We start from the raw sequence: 15,525 nt of genomic DNA on the forward strand, positions 1-15,525 counted from the left end.
GCTGCATGCACGCAGCCTCCTGCTGATGGGTCGTTATGGCATAAGGGCGTCACGACTATTTGCATACTAGCTCTTTATTATATAGGATAGCTTCCTGGAAGCAGATCTCAGTGCGTTGTCACATGCTGCCCCCAAGGTGCCTATTAGCTGGACTGAAAACTTAGACAACTCGGTGCTTTCTGCCAAAGACATGACTACCTCCATTGCGTGCTTCTTTTCTAGATTGTCAGTGGCATCATCCATCACACCCTGGCTCCTAAACTGCTGAAGCGATTGTTTCTCTTCTCCTATGCATCCGCTGTGCACAGCAACACGCGTGAGTGTCTTGTGGGCTGTAGTTTGTAGGGAGCGGAGCTTCCAGTTTCTACCTGAAACTGCTGGGAGAAAACCCATCCATGGGGCATTTTCTCCTCTTCTCTAGCAATTGGTCCCCTTTGCCGGGGTGACGCATGCAGGATTCTTTAAATAAAAAAAGTTTGTTATTTTTCCTGTGATCTTCGTTGCTTTAACTCAATTTTTAGGTTTGTTGTCTTTTTTTGAGGGATGATTGGTTTGTTTCTTATCAAAGGTAAAATCAATATATTATAACTGGGGATGTGAGATTATAGAGAAACAAAATTGAGACAAGTTTAACATTGCCCTGTTTGTCCCTGGATTCTTTTTTCCACTTTAATATACTTGGTTTCATTTCATCAGACTCTAGAGCAGTGGTTCTCAACCTTCCTCATGCCGGACCCTTTAATACAGTTCCTCATGTGGTGGTGACCCCCAACCATAAAATTATGTTCGTTGCTACTTCATCACTGTCACTTTGCTACTGTTATGAATCATCATGTAAATATCTGATGTGCAGGAGGTATTTTCATTGTTACAAAGTGAACATAATGAAAGCATAGTGATTAATCTAAAAAACAATATCTAATTATATACGTGTTTTCTGGTGGTCTAAGGTGACGCCTGTGAAAGGGCCGTTCAACCCCCACAGGGGCTGCGACCCCCAGGTTGAGAACCGCTGCCCTGGAGGCTGCCTTGCATTCCAGAAGGCTTTTAAATATTTATGTTTTCAACCCTTACCTGAGGCTGTGTCTTTATTGACTTTAGAGGGAGCGAGAGAGATCGATGTGAGAAAGAAACATCGATGGGCTGCCTCCTAAAAGCGACCCAACCAGAGATCGAACTTGCAACCTGGGCATGCACCGTGGCCGGGAATCGAACCCACCACCTTTTGGTGGACGTGGGACTGTCTGGTAGGCACACCAACTGAGCTAGACAGTCCTTAAACAACTAGAACACGCTTGATAGCAGATACTTGGGGGGAGGGGTGGGACAGCTGTACGTAAAAGAACACATCAGGCGACAACCAGAAGGCTCATGGACTAGCTTGAGAGGCAGTGTCGACACAGGTGCCAGAATGCCTGGGTTTGAATCCCAAGTCCACCAGTTGCTAGCTGTGTGATCTTAAGCAAATTACTTACATTTTCTGTGTCTCAGTTTATTCATCTGTAAAATGGAGATAATAATGGTATCTACCTCACTGAGATGTTCGGAAGGTTACATTAGGGAATGTAGGTGAACTACGCAGAAGAGTATGTGGCCCATCGTGAACTCTAAGGGTTTGCAGTTAGCATTAGTAAAAGAAGAATACATCAGAAAACTAGCTTGGGTAGAAAATGTGAGATTCCAAGTATTTTCCATTCAGCTCACTGGAAAAGAGAGTGGTCGTTTAAGGAAGTTTCTTCATCTGAATTAGCTATTAATAAGGCCTTGCATTGTAGCGTTTCCACAGATGTCTGCCTTCCTGCTCTCGGTCTCTCCCTCCGGCTGTCCTCTTGCTCTGCCATTACTCCTAACAGGAAATCGACGTTTGATGGTCCCGTGCTCTGTGCTTCTCGTCAGGGAGGTGGCATGTTAGTTTAACGCCCGTATCAGCCTTTCTGGAATGCAGAGTGCATGCCACTTGCTGCTCGTCAGCCAGCACGTGTCGGGTGCTTGCTGAGGGGCCGGCACTGGGGCTCGTGGGTGAACAGGGCTACGCCCCTGCCCGAAGAGCATCGCCTCCGAAGCAGCTGAGGGATGTGGCCTCTGTCGGGAGGGGCTGAGGAGCAGGAGGACGCGCCCGACCCCGGGGAGGGAGGAGGGTGGGCTGCCAGAGGGCGCAGGCTGTGCCTGAGCTGATGGAGGACATGGGCATGTCTGGTGGGCACAGCGGGTACGGGCAGCGCTGGAGAGAGCTGAGAGCAGGTGGTGTTTGGGAACTATGGTGATTTAGTAGAAAAGGTGTGAGTTTTGGGGTCTGTCCCACTCGAGTTCGCATCCTTGCTTGGCTGCTTAGTAGCTGTGGGGCTTTGGGCCTCTGTTTTCTCATTTTAAAAACCAATAGTGTTCATGTTTCCTTTGAAGTGTTGTGAAGAGTATAAATTCTTAAGTGTGTGACACAGAGGACGGTACTAAGTGAGGGTTCATTGAGAGTATAACTGCATATTACACAGGACAGGTTATTTCAGAGGATTACGTTGACATAAAACACACTTAGCACGACTATTAGGCTGAACATAAAATTTGTTTCTTCATTGAATAAGTTCATCTTTTCACTTTTTTTTTTAATATACATATTTTATTGATTTTTTTCACAGAGAGGAAGGGAGAGGGATAGAGAGTTAGAAACATTGATGAGAGAGAAACGTCGATCAGCTGCCTCCTGCACATCTCCTACTGGGGATGTGCCCACAACTAAGGTACATGCCCTTGACCGGAATCGAACCTAGGACCTTTCAGTCTGCAGGCCGACACTCTATCCACTGAGCCAGACTGGTTAGGGCACATCTTTTCACTTTTAAAAAATATTGTTAAAATTGATTTTAGAGAGGAAGGGAGAAAGAAACATCAGTGATGGGAGAGAATCATTGAACGGCTGCCTCATGCGCGCCCCCTACTGGGGATTGAGCCCGCAACCCAGACATATGCCCTGACCAGGACTTGAACCCAGGACCCTTCAGTCCTCAGGCTGACGCTCTATCCACTGAAACAAACCAGCTGGGGCTACCTTTTCACTTTAAATGTATGTACAAGTGCTGATTAGGTCCTGGCTTACAACTGCTTGTTGCAATATAAGGTATGCAAAATATGACTTTGTTGATTACTGTAATTTAAATAAACCTGTATTGGGTTTACACTTGAAAAATCATCCTCTATTTTTAGGAGTTCTGCTTCTTCCTTTTATCCTGATTCTTGGTCCGGACCTAGGGTAGAACAGTTTCTCAGCTGGCGAACGTATGTCAGTCGTGTGCTGAAACCCTGGCAGTTTGGTTACCTTGTGGTGGCTTGTTGTGCCAGAAGGCCCAGGATATGAAGCATCTTTTATTCTATTTTAACCCCATCCTTCTTCTCTCCTCCTTCTAACCCCAGATTTTGATAATAAAGATTATAACAGATAATTGTGACTTGACCAGTTAGCTTTTTCACTGCGTAGGGGTGTGGAGAGCTGGCTGCTTTGCAAGCTGAGCACCCTTCACTGTTCTCAGGCTTAACAATTCATTACTGTGCTTGGTGGAAAGGTACTCCTAAATTCTTATGATGGCCTTTTGGGGAAGGACCTACCTATATTGTGGAGAAAATGATCTGTTATGCTTGAATTGGAGTATTATTATTTATGTCCATGGGGAAACTTTATTGCATTTATCATTTTATGGACTTTTTAAATATTTGCTAGGTTTCGATTCCAGTTCTGCCGTTGCCTAGCTCTGTGGCCTTGGCCAAGTCATTTGACCTTTCTGTGCTGCACCTGTAAGCTGGAAGAAAGGATATCATCTAACTTGTAGGGTTTTAAGGACTTGGTTCGTTCATGTAGTTTGTTCAGAACAGTGCCTGGCACATACATATATACTTAATTACTGTGTTTTCTAAACCATTTTTCTTATTATCATCCTTTATACAATGATCTGGTTTTATTAAAAAGAGCAGGTGGGAGTTTTGTTTTATTTCCCCAGAATGCTTGTTTTTTTAGATGTGTAAAGGCTTAAATACCCCAAACTCTAGTAGCGCATTTCACCCCAACAAGCAGTGCTGTGGCCTGGGCGAGGGCTGAGCTACAGAAGCAGTGTCCTGGGCATGCCCTTCCCGCAGGTGGTCGCAGGGCAGGGCGGGGGCAGAGGTGTCGTCCCCGTGACGCAGCCGTGGGGACGCCATGGCTCTGAGTGGTTGTGGCCTTCAGGAACGGGTGTTACACTGGAAACTCATCTGGGCAGGGTGTCTTCAGAGTGAAGGCGGATTTACACTCAGGAATCTGGCATGCTGTCGGATAAGTTTGCATCCTGTGCACATATTGGCTAAACATCTATTTTAGCATTTGTGCTAAGCCGGTCTTCAGTGCCTCTCAAGATCTTTTTATGTCATAAAAATTGTCCCATGGTCAGATGACTGAAAATGGAGCTATAATGACTTTTGCAAGGAAAGGCATGAGAACGAGTCCTTTGCTGCAGTATGAAAAGACAGAGAGCCTCGCCCGGCTGGAGTGGCTCAGTGGGTTGGCCCATGCACTGAGGGTTGCCAGTTCCATTCCCGGTCAGAGCACATGCCTGGTCGCAGGTGTGATTCCCAGCTGGGGCGCAAGTACGGAAAGCAACCAATCTATGTTTCTCACATCAGTGTTTCTCTCACTCTCCCTTTCTCTCCCTTCCTCTCTCTAAGCATATCCTCGGGTGAGGATTTAAAAAAAAAAAAAGAGCCTCAGTCGTAATTTTGATATAATGACAAAAAAGAAGAACAAAGTTAGATTAAGCAGTGAATCATTCTGCTTGGATAATCATGGGCATAGTAGAGGAAACTGGGGTCTGAGGATTCACTTTCACATCATTAACATACCAGCGCTTCATGCTAAGAGTGTATTGTCTTTTAAATTTATTTTGTCAGCCACCAATCCCAAAAACCATACTGTGATGTTTGACACACTGGAGGACTGGTGCTGGGAACTGGAGCGGACCAAAGGCAGCATGAAGTACAAGGCAGTGAGTGTCAACGAAGGCTACAAAGTCTGTGAGAGGTAAGCGCTCACCCTGTGTTTTTTAAAAACATCTTTACTGAGATTTAACTCACTTGCCAGACAGTTCACCTATTTGAAACATACAGTGTTTTCAGATATAGTCACACAGCTGGGCATCCATGACTCCCGTCAGTTTTCATCGTCCCCCAAGAAACTTCATCCTCATTAGGAGTCTCTCCCATGTCCTCACAACACCCCCAGCCCCAGGCAGCCACTCAGCTACTCGCCGTATCTATACCTTCATATAAATGGAGTCATGTAATACGCGGTCTTCATGCCTGGCTCCTTCCACTTGGCATAATGTTATTAAGGCTCATCCATGTTGTAGCATTTATTAGAATGTCGTTCTTTTTTATTGCTGAGTAATATTTCATGGGATGGATGTGTGTACCACGTTTTATTTACCCTTCATCAGTTGATGGGCATTTGGGTTATTTTCACTTTTTGGCTATTATGAATAGTGCTGCAGTGAATATTTGAGTCCAGGGTTTTGTGTGGATATATATTTTCATTTCTTTTTGGGTAAATACTTAGGAGTGGAATTGCTAGGCCAGGTAGCGACTCTAAATTTAACTTTTTGAGGAACTGCACTCTGTTTTCCACAGCAACGACTCCATTTTACATTCCCATCAGAAGGTTCCCCTTTCTCCACACTAATACCCTTAAAGTGTCCCTTCAAACATTCAAGAGCAAATTTGTGTCTTTTTCCCCCATTACTGTATCTATAATCTAAGTGTAAAATTTTTAGAGGCATCTCTGAATTTATATTGTATATTTGCTTTCCTCTTATCAAACATTTCAATTTATTTATTCATTCAATAAAAATTTGTAGTGCCTACTCTGTGCCAGGAAGTCCTGGCCACTAAAGATACAGCAGCGAACAGTCTAAGGACCCCCGCCTCTCGGGAGCTGTCATTGCAGTGGCAGGAGATGTGACAGAGTGACTGAGCATTAGTAGTGGACTGGAAGGCAGAAGCGCCGAGGGGAAAAGTAGGTTAGGGCCAGGGCAGGACGGGTCAACAGGAACCAAGGCCTGCGGTAGACTCTTGTCCGGCTGTGTGGGGAACAGCGAGGGGCCAGGGGCTGGAGAGGAGTGAGCCAGTGGGTGAGGTCGGGGAGGAGGGAGTGGCTGGAGGTGACCGCCTGGGAGGCTTCAGAAGGATTTATAGTTCAGTGAGGAGGAGTCTGAGCAGAGGCAGGATGTGCTCTGACCTACATTTTAAAGGATGACTCTGCATAATTCTCTTTTGGAAACTTGAATCTTATCATTTTGGAGCATAACGCCCAGCACTCTGCTGACAGTTTCATAAAATTTGAACAGTAGTCTTCCCTTACCCATAGTTTTGTTTTCCATGGTTTTAGTTACCTGTGGTCAACTGCAGGCCAAAATGTTACATGGAAAATTCCAGAAATAAACAATGCATAAGAGTGCAATCGGGTGCTGTTCTGAGCAGCGTGAAGAAACCTCATGCTGTTCGACTGCGTCCCTCCCAGGATGTGAATCACGCCGCCCTGTCCAGCACGTCCGTGTGCAGATGCTCCTGCCCCTCACAGTCCTGTTGGTTCTCAGACTGACGGTCGTGGTATCACAGCGCTTGTGTTCACGTGACCCTTCTTTTACTCAGACATGGCCTTAAAGTGCAAGAGTGGTGATGCTGCAATTCAGTAAATGCCAAAGGAACGGTAAGGGCTTCCTTTAAGTGAGAAGGAGGGTGCAGCACAAGAAGATATTCTGAGAGAGAGGGCCACTGTAAGCCTGCTTTTGCCCCACCCCGTGTGCCCTCAGATTCTGGGTTGAAGAGGGACCCCAGAAGGAGGAGGCAGGGAGTGCATTAATGAAAGCCCCCTGGGTAGGGAGAGGGACTCCGATCAGACTGGAGAGGAGTGAGAGACCCAGTGTCTACGTCCCCTTCCCCCACGGTCAGAGCGGCTGTTCCAGCCCCACAGTTTGCTCCTTCCCCTGAAGAGCTTTCTCGTCCCCTCTCCCAGGAAGGTGGCGGGAGGCCTTGGCCCTGGAGGACTCGTGTAGCAGGAGCCTGTGAACAGACGGCCCAGGGCGCCATTGCTGCTCTGTGTGTCGCCCTGGGTCCCTCACCCCACCTGCCCGCCTCCCGTGAGGCTTCCTCTCAAGCTCTGAGTGAAAGCTTCCAGCTCCACGGCCACAGCCCGTGGGCAGCCTGGTTAGAAGAAGCCGCCTCTGTGACGGGGGGCGTGGAGCCGGCGGAGCCCTGCGCTCTGCACTCTGAAGCCCCTTTCCACGTCCCTCCCTAGCCGCTCGGTTAGTTGTAGACTTTCTCATGAGGGATCTGGAGTCAGAGTGCTGGGGTCCGGACCTCGCTCCACTGTGCCCACTACTGTGTGACCTGCGGAGGCCTTCGCAGGGCTGCGTCTCAGCTTCTTTATCTGCCAAATGGAAATAACCCTAGCACATGCCCCATCGCGCTGTTGGGAAGATGAAGTAAATAACTCATGGGAGGTAATTAGAACAGAGTCGGGCATGAAGTAAGCACTGGGTGTTGTGAGAGCCCTTGGCAAGATGGGCAGTAGCCATAGTGATCACCGCTTTCAGTAATCTGACTGAGAGCAGCGTCATTGCTTCTTTTGCCCGAATGTGACCACAGAGATCACTCCCAGCTTGGGCATTTGTGCTCATGCTCCAGGCCCTCATTCTGGGGTGAGACCTTCCCCTGCGGTGACACAGACTCAGGCAGAGCTTGGCTTTGCACTTAGGCTCCCGACTGATGTGACTGGAGAGAGCTCACCTGCCCTGGTTCCTGACAGGGAACTAGGACCCGTTTCCTACCCCTCTGCTTAGCTTCCTGTGTTCATTAAAGCTGAGCTTCCATGTCTCGTGAATTAACTCCAGTCCTGAAACTGCCGCCCTCTCTCTTCCAGGCTGCCAGCATACTTCGTTGTCCCCGCCCCTCTTCCTGAAGAGACTGTGTCACGCTTCCAGGGCCACGGTGTCCCAGTAAGTGCATCTGGAAACCCGAACAGCCCTGGGTTGCTCATCGGTCCATCTTGGCAAATTGTTCTCCTGAAAACCTTTGGCTTTAGTACTGAATAGTTTGTCTTCAGTCCAAAAGTGATCCAAAAATATCTTAGGGACTCCCTAGGGGAGAGCCTTAGGCTTGAGGCTCCCTGGGACAGGGTTCTGAAGTTCTCACAGAGGTCCTGGCATGCTCAGCAGATACCTTCTCACAGCTCTTAGAGCAGCGGTTCTCAACTTGTGGGTCAAGACCCCTTTGGGGGTCGAACAACCCTTTCACAGGGGTCGCCTAAGACCATCGGAAAACACATATATAATTACATATTGTTTTTGTGATTCATCACTATGCTTTCATTATGTTCCATTTGTCACAATGACATTGGTGGTCACCACCACATGAGGAACTGTATTAAAGGGTCTCGGCATTAGGAAGGTTGAGATCCACTGTCATAGAGGGTCACAGATCTGCCTAGTATTGAAAGACAGCCTGATTTGACACCTAAGTGATTTGAGGCTGAACCAACCACTCTGAGGGCAGTAGAGTCTAAGCTCCTACTTGGCCCCACCACTCATCTGGAATGGGCATGGCCGTCTTTTCCCCAGAGACAACATAAAGCGATTACTGAGTTTTCACAGAGTCGCTGGATGGGAGCCATATTTAATGTCTCACTGATCAGAGAGAGCAAGCCTCTGGCACTTACTCTAGTTTCTATTGGGCGGTTGGGAGGTGCCAAGCCGGCAGGAATTTAGCGAGGAATGAGAATTGCAAACACGGGCTCTGCTGTGTGCATGGCTGGTTCACCAGAAAGGCCCCTCCCTCCCGTGCAGGAGGCGGTGTGTACGCTGGGGTCACCTGCCCAGAGACACGTGCAGGCCGAGCGTAATGACAGCGCAGAGCGGCTGCTCCGTGCCAGCAGGCCCGTGCGGGGTGGGAATATGGGCCTGGTGTTGCCAGGTGCTCTGCCTCCTCAGGAGAAAACAGGTAGGATTTCTGTGTGTGTTTTCCCGATTTCTAAATGGACGCATCTGACTTGAAGGTTTAAAAAACATGTCTTTGGGCCCGAGTTGGTTCATGTACCACCAGTTTGCAACCTTCAATTTAGAGCAGCAGTTCTCAAACTTTCTGGTCTTAGGACTTTACACTCTTAAAAATTACTGAGGATCTCAAAAAAGTCTTTGTTTATGTGGTTGTATGTACTGATATTTGCCATGTGAAAAATTAAAACTGGCCCAGGCCAGTGTGGCTCAGTTGTTTTGAGCATCATCCCACGCACCGAAAGTTGCTGGTTTGCTTTCCAGTCAGGGAACACACCCAGCTTGCAGTTTCAATCCTGTTTGATGTGCATATGGGAGGCAACCAATCGATGTTTCTCTCTCACATTGATGCTTCTCTCTCTCTCCCTCTCCTTCCTCTCTCTCTAAAATCAATAACATTTTTTAAAATATAGAACTGAAACATTAAAACATTTCCTAGCTGATTTGGCCCAGTGGATAGAGCATTGGCCTGGAGACTGAAGGTTCCCAGGTTTGATTCCGGTCAAGGGCACATGCCTGGGTTGCGGGCTCAATCCTCAGGAGGGGGCGTGCAGGAGGCAACCGATTGGTGTTTCTCTCTCTCCCTCTCTCTCATCCTCTCTGAAATCAATAAAAATATTTTTTAAAAATCATAAAAAACATTGTTATGTTAGTAATAAACTCATTATCTGCTAATGGAAGTAACACATTTCTATGAAAAAATAACTATATTGTCCAAAATTTTAAAAAGCAGTTTCATGTTTTTGAAAATAGAAGCCTGGCCTGGGTGGCTCAGCAGTTGAGCATTGACCTACGAACCGGGAGGTCAAGGTTTAATTCCCAATCGGCGCACATGCTCGGGTTGTGGCTCATTCTCCAATAGGGAGAGCCCTCTCCCTTTCTCTGTCTGAAACCAATAAAAACATATTAGGCCGAAACCGGTTTGGCTCAGTGGATAGAGCGTCGGCCTGCGGACTGAGAGGTCCCAGGTTCAATTCCGGTCAAGGGCATGTACCTGGGTTGCGGGCACATCCCCAGTGGGGAGTGTGCAGGAGGCAGCTGGTCGATGTTTCTCTCTCATCGATGTTTCTGGTTCTCTATCTCTCTCCTTTCCTCTCTGTAAAAACTCAATAAAATATATTTTTAAAAAAACATATTAGAAAAAGAAAATAGAAGATAGCCGTCTGCTTCTGTATGCTCTTTCATTTAGTCTGTTAGGGTATGTTAGGCTGTGGTTGAAGGACATGAAGAAAAATCCAGCCTCACACATCTGTATTTGGAAAAGGGAGGAATATTTAATAGCCTTTTCTCATAACTGAGAAGATTGTTCTTCGATGGTACACCAAAAAATGGCCAGTGGGAGTTTCATAGAGGTTAATTGCAGTAAGGAATCTGATGAAAACATAATCAAACTTTTCATTCTCTGAATTAAAACCACTGGTCTATCTTGTACTTTGAATGAATCTTGTTCATCTGGAAAATGCTGGCTCCCTAGGTAATATAGGTTGTCCGGATAGTGACGCTTTCTTATAGATTATAAAAATCACACAATAACACCCCATTTCATCAGCAGGACCTTTAACTGTTGGAAGCTGCCCAGATAAAAAGTCAGAGACTCGCTTTTCCAGAATCCTAATTTTTACTTGAAAGTTCAATTTTTAACCGTTGGCGACAATTTGTCAGTTATTTTCCTTGACGTGATAAACTCACTTTACTTATTTATTTAAAAAGAATGACTGTCTGCCCGTTACTGAAGTCTGAACACGGAAAGAGCAGCTCGCCGGGTCCGCAGCTCAGTTGCATAAGCACGTTTCCCTGCGAGAGACATTGTGCTGTGCTGCTTGCCTGTATTCCGTCACGTTAATGCCTTTAGTCCCTCACCGAGGACCCTGTCCAGGGAAACCGCGTGTTCTCTGCGTGGCAGTGAGGCTCAGGGCGGCAGGGCCGTGTGGCCTCCCTTGCCAGCAGTGCCAGTGCCACCCGGCGGCAAGGACAGGGCTTCTGAGCGCCTGGCAGGGTCTCGGCTCCATCTTGGGTCCGTGGACCGCAGTTTGCGAGTCACTCTTGGAGGAATGAAATGAGGGTCTTCTCTGTCAGCCTTTCCCAGACGATCCAGGAACAGGGGTGCTCTGTGGGGAGAAACAGGAGTCGCCTGCCCATGGGGCCAGCTGCTTCGCCGCCGCGTTGTGCGGGACTCTGGTGTTCTGTGTTCTAGCAGCAGAACGTGTGCGAACACCTGAGCGAGGGGTCGGCAGTGAACTTCGGTAGAAACCGTAGGAAGGCGTGCTCACTGTATGAGGTCGCCAGTCCTGAGAGCGTGAACGGACAGCAGAAACTATTGGCCAGATGGGATTTACACATGTGTTCGGGGAACACAGCGCTCAATACACAGAACGTAAACTTTACCATAGTGACATTCGGTGCATTCACAGTCCTGCGGAACCATCACCACTGTCCCGTCCGCTGCTCCCCTGCCTTTCCCTGTCTGCTTTCCTGCCGCCACGCCTCTCAGGGAGGCCTCCGTGGTTTGTAATTTCAGTCATTCTCTTGCCGCCCTTCTGGAGTCTTTGGCCCCAACCAGAGTATTTCCTTTTATTTTTATTTTTTTATGTGGGGCTATAGATTATTCTCTCGATGGGATACGTGAGAACTCAGCTTGCCGTGGAGGGGTCCCGTTCTGCTCAGCGGCTCGCCTGTTGATTAACTCCTGGCGCCACTCTTCCCTGGGCTGTGTGATGCGTTCTGAACTCTCTGGCTCTCGGAGACTCGCCCTCCTTCAGTGGGATCTTGGACAGCAATTGCAAGACCTCCCTCAGCTTCCTTCCTTTCCACTCCTTCTCTGTGCTCTCTTCCTTCCTCTCGACCCCAGGCCTCTGCCTGGGCTCTGGGTCTCCGGCCCTTGCGTGGCTGGAACCTGCTCCCCGGTCTTTCCGTTCCCCGTAACCCTTCCGCGGCCCTCCCCACCCGAAGCGGCTCTTCCTGCAGAGCCACGCTCCTGTCTGACGCTCCTTCCACGTGCTGCCAGGCTAGGGCCAGTCTGAGCTCACTGTCTTCGCTGCCTCCCTGCTGCCCGCACTGCCACTCACCTCGGGAGGCACCGAGCCTGCGCCCCGGGCCCCCACACCCTCTCTACAGTGTTGGCACTGCCTCCGTCTCCCTTTTAAATTCCTGTCTTGGCTTTGGGAACACTGTGCTGTCTTGGTCCTCTTACCTCCTTAGTAGTTCCTTTCCTTACTTCACTGCTTCCTGGCCTCCAACTGCGCCCCTAAAACTCTGGTTTGGGCCCTATTAAGAGAGACCCTGTGAGATGTATGAAATAATGAATAATTTCCCCTTCCTTTCTTTAGGTAAACAAGATTAACAAACTATGATTCTTGTCTATTGTCAAGTCATTCACACTAAGAACCCTGTAGCCCTTTCCCAGACAGAAATAGTACATATTACAATAGGGGAGGGCGTGCTTTTTTGCTAAATTCCTGAGAAGTCGCTCTGTCCAGGAAGTTTGCTTTTTCCATTTACGTTTCAAATAGAGGAGAGAGGGAGTTGCATCTTAGCGCCCCAGCTGAGCTAGATGTGGTTGTGCCCCATAGAAAACGAGTGACAGCCTTTCTGCTGCAGGAAAGGAGATAGAATGGATGAAAGCCCTCCGTCCCAGTCGTGCCTGGAGCGTGGCAGAGCAGTGGCAGCTGAAATCCTCCAGGCTTACCTGTGAGCCCGGGTCTGATCGGGGCAGCGGAGCAGAGGTCGGGTTTTAGCTACTCTGGAACCCTTAGCCAGGCCGTGTCCCAGCACCAAGTCCATACATGGACTCAGTGGCCCCAGCCAGCCTCAGCCTCGCCTGCCTCCTCCCAGGCCCTCCTGGCAGGTCAGTGCCCGGAGCACTGCTGATCTGCTTTTGCTGCTGCCAAACAGCAAACCAACCAGCCAGTGAACATGGCCGGTGTATCCAAAGAAACACGGAGACTGTCACTGTGGTCACTCCCAGGACCTCTTCTTCTCTTGCCCTCCCTCCCTTTGTTGGTCCTTGACGTCCTCGCCTGGGGGTAACTTGGGAAGTTACTTGGTCTGCAGGCCTCAGTTTCTTCTTGTTAACCGTGATGATAATCATACCTGCCCCAGTGTGAGGACGGAGTGAGCCGATCCAGGTGAAGTCCTGGCTGCCCAGCCTCACTCCAGCAGGAGCCCCTGCCCCGGTAATAACAGCAGCGGTGTGGTCAGCCTCTAGGCTCCCAGTGCGAAGGCCAAGCCAGAGGCGTGTGTCAGACCAGCAGCAGGTCTGAGCGTGTCCACCAAGACTGTTTGTTTTCTAAGCCGGTCGGTCTTTTTCGCTGAAGCTCCTCCTGAACTTAGCGAAGTTGAATAAATCCAGCATTTCGTATTGAACTTAAAAATGTTTCCCTCTGTGACTGGATTTAAATGCTAAGTTTACCCGTCCCTGTTGTCGTGTATATTATCTGAGAAAATCTTCATTTCCCTCCGCAGATATGGTGTTGGTCCTACCACAATGGATGTGCCCTTTTAAAAATGTCAGCGCTGCCCAGAGAACAGGACGATGGCATTCTACAAACCCACAAGAACTTCCTGGATGGGTCAGTGCTGTTTAGTGTTTTGTTAGTGTTCAGCTTTGTTCTTGTTTTCCGAGAAGCAAGGGGCAGTTCCTAGTAGTGTCTCCATATCTGCTTACCTCTGGTCGTGTGGCATTCCCGTGTGCAACCTCGAGTGGCTGTTTTTAATGACGCACGCTGAGCGTTAGGGGCAGTGGCCAGGTGTCTGTGCTATTCACAGCTGTCCAGTTGAGGTCATGGCGCACGTCACTGTGCTGCATGTTTGAAAATTTTCAAAATAAAAAGTTAAAACCCAAAGTACATGAATTAAGTACAAATTGATAGTTACAAAATAGTCACGTTGCCGTAAGTAAAGCAGAGGGGATATAATCAATTATATTGGAATACGTATATATGGTTCCAGGTGAATATTGGAAATACCAACGGGAACATTATGTAGAGTATATGATCGTCTAACCACTAAGCTGTACACCTGAAACCAATACAAAACAAAATTGAAAGAAAAAAGAACATGTTCGAGATAATGGCTGTAAAGTTATCGTGGTAGTCATTTCATAGTATATGTAGGACGAGTCATCACTCTGTACTCCTCGGACAGTGCTGTGGGTCAGTTATATCCCAATGAAACCGAAAGACAAAGGAGAAAAGGCGTAGACTTTGGAGTTAAATTGCCTTAGTTCAAATCATGGCTCGATCAGTGTGTAAACGGCATAATCCCGGGCCAGGAAGCTGCACGCCACACACCTCCCTTTCCACGCGCACTGCCTGGCACGGCGGTCCTGTGCCTGCCTCGCTCGCAGGTGAGGGTTACATGGGAGGGCACCTGCAAAGCTCCTCACACAGGTCTCGGCCGGAGCGAGTGCTCAGGAGAAATCAGCCCCTTCTAGTTCATGTCTGCCTTTCTAATCACGCATTACTTTTGATACCTAGAATTTACAGGGTCATCCACAGGCCACCCTATGAAATTGTCAAAACTGAAGACCTATCAAGCAACTTCCTGTCCCTGCCCGACATCCAGACTGCGTACTCGAAGTTTAAACAGCTGTTTCTGATAGGTGAGAGATCCTGGCAAACATGTTCTGTCACAGAGGAAAGACACACAGCGGATCCGGTGGGAGGTGCTGCCTTGTCCCTGGCCCTTTCCCTAGCTGAGTCTCCACTAGAGTTTTCACCATCCAGGACCTGCAGACCATCAGCCTTTGATTTGAATTTGCAGCTTTGCAGTAGTAGACGTCTGTGGGATGCGGGGCTCTGAGTCAGGTGGGCTGGGCACGGGGTAGTGATATGCAAGGTGGGTGAATGGGTGTGTTAGGGTTCCAGTGGAGGCTGGGTCTCCCCCTTGGGCCCTCGTGGCACCAGGATGTCCCACTTCTAGGAGCAGCGGCCTGTGGTACTTCCCTGGATCGTAGGTGAGGGTGGTGGGTGTGGCTCTGTGCCTGTCGCAGGCACCTTTTCCCTCAGCAGTAACACCTGGTTTGGCTGCCACACACTCCCAGGGCCTTCCAGTTCAGAGCCATTCCCACGGGGGTCTGGAAGCGCCTTGATGGAAACGGAGACCTGTGCCTGGACGCCCTTGCAGCGTGTTGCGTCGCGCAGCGAGCAGCGCAGGTTCGGTGCAGGCGTGTGCGTGAGCCACCTGACTTCTCTGCTCTTTCCCCCCAGATAACAGTACTGAATTTTGGGACACAGATATCAAATGGTTTTCTTTGTTGGAAAGTAGCAGCTGGCTTGACATAATCAGGTATTTGAAGCCATTGTTTTGCTTGTGACTTTTATAGTTCTCTAATTGTCGTAAAGCAAATTGACAGATAATGTGTTTTATATTTCACAGGTAAACATTTTGCATTTGTTATTTATCCTATCTGTGCACATGGGATCAGAATGTACAGACATGCTCCCTGCTCCCCAGGAGAGACACT

The 15,525-nt window shown here is 48.5% G+C and overlaps 1 protein-coding gene across 1 annotated transcript in view; it reads left to right on the forward strand.

Moving 5' to 3' along the window:
* Nucleotides 1-15,525, forward strand: part of MTMR12 (myotubularin related protein 12) — a 41,687-nt gene that overhangs the window by 18,242 nt on the left and 7,920 nt on the right. The window contains exons 7-12 of the mRNA XM_006761801.2: nt 223-316; nt 4,909-5,038; nt 7,934-8,009; nt 13,524-13,630; nt 14,537-14,661; nt 15,269-15,347. Coding sequence (XP_006761864.1) covers nt 223-316; nt 4,909-5,038; nt 7,934-8,009; nt 13,524-13,630; nt 14,537-14,661; nt 15,269-15,347 — 611 coding nt within the window. The remainder of the gene's footprint in view (nt 1-222; nt 317-4,908; nt 5,039-7,933; nt 8,010-13,523; nt 13,631-14,536; nt 14,662-15,268; nt 15,348-15,525) is intronic.

This window comes from Myotis davidii, unplaced genomic scaffold, assembly GCF_000327345.1.
Source record: "Myotis davidii unplaced genomic scaffold, ASM32734v1 scaffold496, whole genome shotgun sequence".
NCBI lineage: Eukaryota > Metazoa > Chordata > Mammalia > Chiroptera > Vespertilionidae > Myotis > Myotis davidii.